This window comes from Rhinolophus sinicus, chromosome 16, assembly GCF_057876585.1.
Source record: "Rhinolophus sinicus isolate RSI-liver-muscle chromosome 16, RSI-T2T, whole genome shotgun sequence".
Taxonomy (NCBI): domain Eukaryota; kingdom Metazoa; phylum Chordata; class Mammalia; order Chiroptera; family Rhinolophidae; genus Rhinolophus; species Rhinolophus sinicus.
The window spans coordinates 148235087-148247009 of record NC_142516.1 but is presented as its reverse complement, the minus strand read 5'-3'; the positions used below and the strand labels follow the sequence as shown (position 1 = coordinate 148247009).

Sequence of the window (11923 nt, the reverse complement as noted above, 5' to 3'; positions counted from 1 at the left end):
ATCAGCAAGTACTCTTTGGAGCACCAATTCTGTAATAGGGGTTGGCGGGCTGCGGGCAGCGTGGTGAGGAAACTTCAACATGTTTCAGAGAAATTGAGACAAAGCAACAAGCCAGCGGGGCCAGGCAAGCGGGACGTTCCGTGGCGCCCCAAAGGAGCTCGAGATCGGAATTTGGAAAAGGAACGCGAGCATCGGAATCTCTCTCCCAGCAACCACCCAGCCAGCCGGCTGAAAACCTGGAAAGTGGATTTCCCTACACTCCCTCCCGGAAACTCCTGGGGGGGGGGGGGTGCTTGCGGCCGCTCTCACTGAGCATGTGCAGGCGGCGTTGCGCATGCTCCGTCGAGGTCCGGTTCGGTTTCTGTTGCGGGACCAGCGGTGTCTCCTAACGCAACCGGAACTGTCCGGCGCGGGGCTGGCCTCCCTCAGCTTGGGCGGCCTTGCAGTCTCCGATCCTCCCCGTCCCTCATCCCCTCTTCACCCCCTCGGCTTGTTTGCCGTTTCCCGGAAACAGCCGTCATGAGCGCGAGGCAGCCGGCGTTGTTTCCACCTCGGTGGCCGCGGTTGTTGCTGCTGTCGCTGCTCCTGCTGGGGGCGGCCCCGGGCCCGCGTCGGGGCGCCGCTTTCTATTTGCCTGGCCTGGCGCCGGTTAACTTCTGCGAAGAAGGGAAAAAGAGCGATGAGTGCAAGGTGGGTGAGGCCTGGTGGACCTCTGGGTGCACTGTCGGTAGGGGAAACCTCCCTCTGCCGGGAAGCTGGGGTCCGAGGGGAAGGGGGCGTAGCAGTGAGTGGGGTCGAGTGTCTGCAGAAGCGGCTCGGCTCGGCCGGGCTGTGGGTCGGAGGCTCTGGAACGGCCCTTGTGGAGATGTAGATTCTGTCGCACCCAGTGGGCCTCGGTGAGGCTCGCCTCCCGTCTGGCGGGCCAGGTTGCACGAGCAACTGTGTTGTTTTCCTGGAACAGGGACTGTGTCTGTGTGCATGGCGCTTCCTTGGAGTTGGAAGCGTGCGTGTCAGCAGCGAGCGTTCCACTACTGCGAGTGCTCACTCACAGCCCCGTGTCACGCACTCCAAGTATGTGGACCAGGAGGTCTTCCAATAACTTTATTTTATTGCTTCCTTGTTTTATTCTACTTTCCCGGAACTCCTGGTTGGTTATGAGAGCTTGTTTCCAGGACTTCGGTATTTTAACTTCACGTTTAGCTGTTACTTAGTCATTTGTGAAATATAACACCCAGAACCGCATTAATAGTTGTGTAACGACTTGGATCTCTAAGTTGTGTAATTTCTAGCTTTCAAGTGTAAAAAATTTTTTTTTAATATACAAAAAATATAGAAGATCCCACTATTTTGTTTCTCTGACATTGTTTTAAACACTTGGAGAAAATGGCATTTTCTTCCTAGAGCAAGTCTTGAAAACGTTGATCTCTTAAGACTTTCATACTCAAGGTTTTCAGTTTAACTGCTAGTAAAAGAGACATAAGTAACCTGGTTTTAGGTTATTCGGCATAGGACATGATGATATGCTATAATACACAATTATTCTAAGTTGGTGAAACTTAACATTTGGGGCTTGAGGATCTCTTTGAAACCATTAATAATTTTAACAATTCAAGTAATCGTTCAGCAAACTTTTACAATCTATAAATAGGTTTATTTACTAAGTTTGATTTTTGTTCTAAAGCTGGTGTTTATTTTATATCTGCCAGCTTTATGTAGCTGTTAATTTTGAGCTTATTTTAGGGCATTAAAGAAGCTATTAAACTTTTCATAGCATTTTACAGTTTCTGTTTAAAAACTTGGATCTCTAAAAATGTCTAAGGATCTTTAAGGTTTACTCAGGTCAGTAGCGCTTGAAACTGTAACTCTCATACCCTGCAGTGCAAGCAGCTTTCAGTTCTGACTGAAAGAATATAGTGCTTCCAGGTGGAAGGGGCAGCTAGTGTCACAAGCACACTGGTTTTTCCATTAAATATTTTAGTAACCGGCCTTTAAAACCTATATTTTGGTCTTTAAATATAACAGCAATCGTGTATTGTATTCCTAGTGCCTTTAGAGACAAAAAATAAAAATAAAAATGCATCCCTGTCTTCTAAGAACCTCAAAGTAAAGGACATGAGTTTATGAACAGATTATTGAAATCTGATATGTTATAAAAGATGCATGTCCAAAGTGCTCTAAAACACAAATGAGGAAACATCTGTGGATTGGAGTCTTCAGGGAAAGCTACAGCAAGGAAGTGACATTTGAGAAGAACTTAAGAAAATATTATGACAGAAATTTACAGATGGTCTGCCAGTTAGATGATTTTTGTTTTCTCCTCAGGTTTTTCTTTAAGTAGTACTTTTCAGTTACCTTTTGGTTAATTTCAGAGGGTCCTTTTGCATTTTTAATTTTCAAAGGTACATAATTTCTCCGAAATGTTTGGATTTCATCTTTGTTGCCAGTTGCTTTCACATCTTGGTCAATGGAAACAACTCTTTGATGAGAAGAAAGATGTACTTTTAGGAGTTTTTGTTTTTTCCTACAGTTTTTGTTTTTTCCTACAATATGACTAACTGGTGTAGGGAGTTTGAAGTAAATGTTAATATGTATTCTCTTTGCCTCTCAAAGGAGGAAAACAGTAAACAGTTTAAAATTTCATGCTTCAATCAGGGTTTTAACAGTTTTTTTCCTCATCCATTCCATATCTGTTAAGAAGGATAGTCTTGTGTATCCTGTTCAGAAAAGCTGAAGGGACTTATTTTAAAAGTTAAAAATGGGAGTTGTGAAGTGGGAATAATTATTTCTAGAAGATGCTGTTGGAGTAGGGAATCAGGAGTTGGATGAATTGGGCAGATCATTGATCGTTTCCATCAGTTTTTCCATCTGTAAATAGGGATAATCGTATTTGCTTATTATATAGTCCCCTTTAAAGATATTTTGCATTTCTTAGCGGAAAAGTACAGTATTTAACATCATTTGTGATATTGTAACATATAAGTGTAGAGATGAAATGAGTATGGATATCTTCAGCATAAGTGTAATTTATGTACTGTAGCGTGCGTATCCTGCATTTAGCTCAAAATATTTTACTTTCAGTTCACTGGCAGAGGGACAAAGTTCAGTGAACATAAAATTATATTAATATTGCTCTGACTTCCATTTATGATCTTTTTAGCCGTCATAAGTGCTGTGACTATATTCTGTGAGTTAACTTTTGTTCTTTTACATGCTATCATTACATGTACATTACATGTACATTTGAATATCAACGTGGTGAACATTCTCATTGGTTTTTATTGACTGTATAGTATTTCATTCTGTTAGTGTGCTATGTATGGTTTGTTTAACCATTTCTTGCTTATAGAGCATTTGGATTGATCCCAATTTTTCTCTATTATAAATAGCTTTGCGAGAATGTATTTAGCAGGAATTACTCGCATATTCCCAAATATAAAATTACTAGGTCAAAGGCAGGAAGCTTTAGTTAATATTGCCAGGGTTCTTTCAAGAAAGATAGGTTTTATTTACAATGCCATTAGCTAAATGATTCTGTGTCTCCACAATATTTTATAACTTTTATTTATCGATTTAATAGTTATGTGATGGTACATAAGACATTTTTTAATGCTGCATTATTACTTTCATTGCTATTGAGGTTTCTCTGTCTTTTAATTTTTTTTCTTTTATTTGCCTTATTAGTTTTTGAAACCATAATAATAAAGGATTGAAGCATAGTATTCCTTTCCTCTAGAATCCATTTTACTTTCTTAAAATCGAGGAACAATAAGTTGACTGCAATAAGTAGGATAAAGCTCTGATTAGTTGGGAATAGATCTTCACAGGGTAAAATGTGCAGTTCTCATTTACTTTGTAAAAGTTTTGGCAATTTCAGTTAGTTACCACATGCTGTTTAGCTTTAGATTGAGTGTTAAGAGTGCTGAGTGGCATTCTGATAGCTAATAGCTGAAGACTAGTGAGCAGTTTACCCTTGCTGCTTTTAAATTTCAAGTAATTACTGGTTTGTCAACATGAATTCAAACTTAACAACTAAACTCTATAAAATATCTGCCACTCTTTAATTGTTTGATGCATATAGATCATGTTCTTAGATGAAAGATTAAGGTTTTCCTGTGCAGTAAGGAAAAATGACCAAACAGACCCACTAGTGGTTTAAAAAAAGAAAAAAATATTTAAATAAATTAGTTTAACAACTTTTTGACAAAAGGGAAACTTAATCAGAATCATACTTTTAAACTTAACTTTCTTGGCATTTATTTTTAGAAGCTTTCAATAAGTGGCGTGTCTATTATTTGGGGAGCAGTTTCCTATAAATATGGAATAAGTCAAATTTAAGAAAACAGTTCTAAAAGTTGCTCTGAACAGACACAAGTATGAATGTATATCTACCTGTTTTCATTTTACCATAGAAATAGTTTGAAGATTTTGAAATATCTAAAGAAAAAATATCATTTACATGTGTACTTATCAATATAACTGACATATATATTGATTGATTGATACTTAGTGTCACATTCTCATAGTTTTCTCTAGAATAATAGAGCATTGATTCTTAGCTTCTGGAAACTAGTCAATGGTGTGTGGGTTACTGATATTTCAAGTATGAAATCTGGCGTTAGAAAGAATGACTTTGACTGTGATAAATTCATATTCCGACTGTTGTTCTTCCTTCTGGTGAAAAAGTACATGGAGCTGAGTTAGAAAGTTTGCTTTCAAAAATAAAAATTTTGAACAAAATTATTTTAAAACTTATTCTTCATACTGGTGATCTGAGCGCTAGGATTGGGAAAGCAAGCAAGGTTGATACGGATAAAATAGTGTCCTGCTGCCTTTGGCTCTGCACAGAAGGAAGCCCTTCCAAAGGTGTAGACTTGAACATCGGAAACAAAGCCACAGACCCCACACCCTCCCCGCACGCAGACACAAGTGAGTTCCAGAGACTGGCCTGTACTGTTAGCCTTAAGAACCCAGTTCCTGTTCTTTGCAGTTTTCTGTCAGTGTCTTCTCAGTAAGTGTTACAGTTAATTGTAGCTACTTTAAATGTGTTCTACAAGGTGATTCTCTGTTGCCATTAAAATTAAGTATCCATGAAAGCCTTTCGAGGAAATTTGTAAATAATTTTCTTTGCTCTTCTTAGTCTCAACTGTCAAACCTATTTATTGCCTTTTGCTATTATTATATACCTGGCACACACAAAGTAACACAACTGTAGTCTTTATTATTATTAATGGTAATTGTATCATTAATCCTGAGAACAAACCTGTGATTTTTAGTTGGGAAAACTGAAGTTGGGTAAGACATAGTAACTCTGAAGAGTACATCGCCTGTAAGTAGTGAATCCAAGGTGCAAACCCAGCGTGTGAATCCCAAGTCTGGGCTCTTCCCATGGGAGCACTGCTGTAAGCTCCACGCGGAGCCCTCTCCTCCTCCTGCCTTACTCTGGAAATCCCTGCTGCTCCTAGTCCGGGCCTTCCACAAGCAATACAGTTCTCAACAAAAAGCTCTTTGCCTGTGGAATCGATTTTTAAGTAGTCAGATTTTATATTCTTTTCTTTGATAGAGTCTAAAATTAAAATTTTATTTTTCAGTGGGGTGGGGAGAGGAAGAACCTTAGCATCTAGGAGATTAGTTTCTGGGCATTGCTGGTCAAATAACTCGAAGCTCATGACCGTCCATTTGTGTGTACCAGCATTTTTACTATGTCTGCGTTAAGATTTCCGTTCTTCAGAATTTTTGCCTCTGTGGACTTCTCCAGTATTTAACAGTTAAAGCTTTCATAGTTTTTCTTTTTTGTGGCTCTGCCTTGGTATCTCAGACCCTTTTGTCACTTGTCATTTGCCTTGATCCTTGTACAAAGTCACATTTCTTCACAGAGATTTCTTTCCGCCTTGAAAACCAAAAGTAGGTGTGGTGGGAGACCGATGGCAGGGCAGCCAGGGTAGTATAATAAAAGCGGAAACACAGGAATGAGGAAATAGGAAAAAAGGTAGCCCTGTGACATGGCCTGTGTACCTTAAAGCAATAAAACAGAGTGTAGTTGTGACCAAAGCTGAGGATCAGATGTAAAATGGGTGGATTAGGACTAGAAATAAAATTGTACACTTGGGAGGAGAAGGATTTAGAATGGAGACCATAGAACTCTAAACCATTTCCATTAAAAATTTCTTATGGTGGATTGTAATCAGTCTTTTTGTATAAACCTTTCTTTAGAATTTATAGTCTTGCTTTAAGATTTATGTGTAACTTCCATAAAACGTTCAATGTTGCAACAACTTTTCATGCTTGTAATAACTTTGGGACATTTTGAAAGTGGGGATGTGAAGAAACTAAGTAACCTTCAAGGCACTTGCAAGTTATGTCAGTGATATTTTGGGGTTGGCTGTCTGTGTTTAAGGTAGATTTCCAGAAGGAGATGCACTTAATTAACTTTTGGGTGGGGAATAAAGATGTTTAGAGTGGGAAGTGACCTTAAAATTAATCAAGTACTGTCAGTCCTCTTTTAGCACATTGCTATTTTAATGATAAGAAAATTAAATCTCGCAGAGATTTAGTAGGTGCCCCAAGAACATATAAACAGCTTTGTCACTTTTTTCCCTCATCTGAATTATAAATTCTTTAAGACAAGTGTTGATGTGTTTTGTATTATATCACTCACAATGTCTAGTGTGGACATTAAATAAATATGATAATTGAATTAATTTCTCCTGGTTTTTCAGCATTTGTTATTGTTACTATTCCTCAGTTTTCACACACATTGCAAATTCTACAGTTTTCCCCTACTTAATACTTCTTTTGAAGTCATCTTCCCTGCTTCTTGAACATTTTTGCCACTCTAAATTTTACTCTTTTATCTTTATTTCTTACTTCTTTGATTTGGCTTCTGTCACTTCCTAAGACTAAAGTGTGCTCTTAATTTTAAAGCCTTTTCTTTTTCCAACTCTTACTGTGACAATTTTCAAAATTCATAACATTTGAAAGAATAGTATAATTATCACCCATATATCCACCGAGACCCCCTAGAGCCAACAGTTGTTTATATTTTTCCCTATTTGTTTTATCTGTGTATGTACTCGTATTTCTGTTTTTTAGGGGTGAGTGCCATGATGTCTAGTGTACTTTTGCCCTTCCTCAAAACCACATAAACTCATTAGCAGTAGCATTTCCTTTCTCCTTTCTCTCAATTTTTAACATTTGTTCTACTGCCATATTACTACGAGTATCTCATTCTTACAATACTTATGAAAATTTCCTTATTTCACTAGAGGATCAATATTTTAAATTGAGTATTGTAAATGTAGCATACTTACAAATGTAAATTGCTCTATTCTATGTTAAAGGTATCGTTAATTTTAATTTACACTTCTTAGCATGTTTTAAGTGATACGATTCTTAAATTTTTAGATTTTCACAAATTTAAAAAACGAAGAATGAATGAAGTGCTACAGAAATAGCCAAGATGAACTGACTCCACAGTGTGTTTTGATTAGTTCACTGAACATCAGGAAAAGGTCCGTAATTTAGTGGTGATATCAATGATAAACTAACCTTCCTCTAAAAGTAACTGTGGAAAAGTGTCAGAAGAGATAAGAAGGGAGAAAAGTGGAAGACAGAACAGCAGAAATTAAAAGTGATGGTAGCAAAAGTTGAATTTACTTTTTGTGAAGCAGCAGTCCAGTTTTTTAACTTGTTTCTTTGTCTTAAAGTACAGCAAGTAATCCCTAGCTCATAGGTTGTTATGAGAATTGTACTTGATAATTATTCTCTTCCCCTTCCCTAGACGAATAGCTAAGAAGGGAGTAATGAATAGGCATAGACAGTAGATCAGAAGGCTTGCTGTCTTAGTGCCCTTTCATGGAAGGGGAGGAGGGAGCGCTGCTCATAGAACCCTCAAGGTTATTCTTGTACTGATACATATTCAGATTCAGGAATGTCCAGTTTCTCTAAAATAATAGACAATAATGGCTACGTTTATTTAGTCATTTAACTTAACAGCCATTGCCTACCACCTGTGGACCAGCTTCTGTGTTTTCTGTTTTATTATTATCTTATTCATTTCTCACATTAAAATTATTACTTGTGTAAGAGCTCAGCTGTATCAAGAGTAGACCTGGTATTCGCTGTGAGCCCCGCAGTCTGCTCAGTGCTGTCTCCACCCTGAAGTCAAGTTCCCTAGTTCCGTGCTGTGTGTGAAAATTCATTTTGTCTTAGGTGAAAGGTTTGTAACAATTGTTTCTTGGGGTTTTCTTTTTTGGGGGGGGTTCAATGTTGGATAATTCTATGGACAGCCCTTGATATTTGTGGACATCCTTATAAAGCACAAAGTAAGGCCAAAATATATGTTTGTTTTGTGGCGTTGTTAACACCTTTGCTACTAAAAGTAGAGTTTGAAGTTGCTTCACCAGGTCAGGAAAAGTTGTTATATAAGGTAAATTTAAGGGGGACTTGATAGTGGATAAAATGCCAAGAAGATGGCTAAAAACTAATAATATGCAAGTAAGAAAACGGAGGGAAAGGGTGTTACGAATCTTCGGGCTATTGACTGACATGGAGTAAAGTGTGGTATGATCAGTTACAATGATACTAAATTATATAAACAAAAGACTGGTTTCTGGAAGAGAAGTTTTCCTGGCACATAGAGTTATTCAAAGGCTTACAGTAGACCTAGAGGGAACCGGTGAGTTTGACTTCTAACATTTTGACAATATTGTTTTTTAAAAAGGTTAAATTGGAATTTAAAGTGGTGTTGGTTAGCTTAAGGTCAGAGTGGGTTAAAGAATAGATCCATGGGGGATAGTAAAAGTGAAGACAGACTTCCAGGAGAGGTGCTTGAGGCTCATTTGGATCTTAAATTTAGCAGAGAATGAATGTGAAATGTTTCATATATTAGGTTGGTGCAAAAGTAATTGCAGTTTAAAAGGTTAAAAATAATTGCAAAAACCACGGTTACTTTTGCACCAACCTATACATAATAGTATTAAGCTCCCATGTGTAACACAAAGTAAAGCCAAGGGAATATATTTCCAGAAGCTCTCTTAAAGTTATATGAGAGAGCAAAAAGTAATAAGGTAATTTGGTCCTAGACAAGTTTAGAAAATATATTTGAAAAAGAAAAAAATTACATTTTTGAGATGCTGAGCTCGAAGCTCATCCATCATCAGTTACAGAACATAGGAAAGAGGTGAAGCGTGTCATTGAAGAATGATGCTTATGGCCAGAAGAGCTAATGAAAAGTAACAATGTCATGTTGTATGAAACTTGATGTCTAAACCTTGAATTTTGCCTGTAATTCTCCATGACATACTTTTTAAGAAAGATACGAGTGTAGGGCAAGGTCCTGAGAAAAGCAGCCGGCATGATCAAGGAGACAGGTGATTCGAAAGATTAAGACCTTTCCGTTTTGAAATATTAAAACTCAGAGGAGATATGAGAGAAGTCAAAAAAAATGAGAATAGGATTTTCTCTCTTGGTCTTATAATCCTGTGGCCAAAAAATGTACCATGAAACTTCAGAGAGAACATCACAGGCTGAGCAGAAATTCTTGCCTCATCCATTGGGTTGAAATGGAAGAAACTTTTACCTTGAATTTATATGCCCTTGAACAGTGTCCTAAAATTTTTTGCGTAGCATCAGCTCTTTGAATCCTGTGCCCTGTTTTAGGTTCTCTAAGAACCTAAAGAACTTTTAGAAACTTTAAAAAACATTGACTTTAGAGAGCATTGAAAAATACCTAGAAAACCGAGCTCAGGGATGAACTAGGAATCAAGTCCAGCTTGCTGCCTGTTTTTGTAGGGTCCTTGAGCTAAGACTTGTTTACATTTTTAAGTGATTGGAAAAAAAGTTCAAAGAAGAATAATATTTAGTGGTGAGTGAAAATCAAATTTCAGTGCCCATAAGTAAAGTTTTATTGGGCTGCTCTTGTGCTTGTTCTTATGTACCGTATGGCTGCTTTTGCACTGCAGTAGCAAAGCCTAAAATATTTACTCCCTGGCCCTTTAAGAACAAGTTTGCCGACCCCTGGAATAGACTAACAAACAACATTAGAGTTATTTTTCCAGGTAAAGAAAAGATTGTAGTGACTAGAGTAAAAATGTTAAGTGTATGAAGAGGGTATATAAATGGTACTAAGCAGCATTTTATTATTTTCTGTTAATGGTGCTAATACTGAAGCCATTAGCCTCCTGTGACTATTAAAATATAATTAAAATTAAATAAAAATTTAAATGCAGTTCTTCAACCACACTGACTCCCCGGTTGCCATGTGTGGCTAGTGGCTACTCTATTTGACAGCGCAGATAACGCATATTTCCATCATTGCTTAACGTTCTGTTGGACATCGCTGCATAATAGTAAATACTTACGTAGTACTTTGTGCTAGGTATTGTTCTTGAATCTTCTCAAAAACCACATGAAGCAGGGATTAGTATTACCTCCATTCTGTTAAGTTGGTGCAAAAGTAATTGCGGTTTAAAAGGTTAAAAATAATTGCAAAAACCGCAATTAGTTTTGCACCAACCTAATGAAAAAACCAAGACACAGCAAAGTGAAGAAACTTGCCCAGGATTTACAGCTAGTAAATGTCTGAGTCAGGATTTAAACCCAGACAGCCTAGCTCAGAGTCCCTGGTCTTAATCACTTTGTACTGAACAAAGTTGAGAGTCAGGAATATGCTTAATGGTAGCACATGGGATTTAGCTTATGTGCTGAATTTAGCTTATGTGCTGAAAATGGGCTGTACAGATTTTGAAACTCAAAACCTAGAAAGCTGTGTTGAATATAATAGCGACATTCCTTTTAAAAAGAAATCTAGAGATGTGACGTGGATTAGCTTAGAGGAGCCTACAGTCTTCATTAAAATATATTAAAAAGAGTGTTTGGAGTCTGATGTGTCTTCATAGCAGTGAAAATTATAAGTAGTGAACATTATTTTGGCAGAGTAGGCCATTAAGTTGAATTTTGCCTTCACAGCTGTTATACATACATGTGTATTTAAGCAGGCTGTAATGCTTAAATGTCAAATCCCATTATCTTTTTAGTTAAAGTGATCAGTAACGTAGTCTTGAGTATTTTGTGCAAGGAGACACAGTTTTTTTGTGTTTGAGATAGTGTTGCCATTGAGTTGTCATTTCATTTGAGTAGAATTTTAGGGTTTGCATATGATACTGTTTTCAGTACTACATACAAAAGCTAGTGTCTTTTCTTCCATCTTATAACATGAATATTGGATGATCATTTTAGAAGATAAGCAGGGTAGCCTAGGCCATTTCCAGTTCTGAATATCATCAAATTTATTTGGTTTTATTCATTTAAGAAGTATTTTATAAGTATCAACTCGTCAGTGCCCCATGAGGAAAATACTGTTATCCCCATTTTACTGATAAGGAAACAAGCACCCATGAGGAAACTGAGATATTAAATAACTTGGCCAAAGTCACACAAGTAATAAGTAGTAGAACTGGGATTTGAACCCAGGCGAACTGTCCCCAGAGTCTGCACTTTTGCCTGCTATGTTTTGCTGCTTTTCCAATGGCAGTGTATTAGTAGTTTGTTGTACATCAAGCATGTTGTCTTGCTTTTGGGATACTAACAAGTATACAGGACTGCTGACAGCACTAGTGAATGAGATCAAAATGACAAATGTGGCTTTATGCCATTCCATGGAGTCTTACGATCACAGACTCCAGAGGCAGCCATAGCAAGCTAACTGTATACAAATAACTTGTGCCCATGTAAACAGCTCCTATTTAGTTGTTTTTCATTAGCACCAAAAAGTAGTTCAGGGCACACCAATTACTTACTGGCTTCTGCACCTAAAGAATTCTGTCATGAATAGCAGCGAGCCCTACGGAGAGAGTGGGTTATGTTTTAGGTCCTATGGAATTTCATTTACACCTTGGAGAAATTTTAGGAGCTTCAGCAGGAAGGT

The 11923-nt window shown here is 37.6% G+C and overlaps 1 protein-coding gene across 1 annotated transcript in view; it reads left to right on the top strand.

The window, feature by feature from the left end:
* Nucleotides 1–329: 329 nt before the first annotated feature.
* TM9SF2 (transmembrane 9 superfamily member 2) overlaps nt 330–11923 on the top strand; it is a 51997-nt gene continuing 40403 nt past the window's right edge. Inside the window, exon 1 of the mRNA XM_019756917.3 lies at nt 330–690. Within this exon, the coding sequence (XP_019612476.1) occupies nt 520–690 (171 nt within the window). The 5' untranslated portion in view covers nt 330–519. The remainder of the gene's footprint in view (nt 691–11923) is intronic.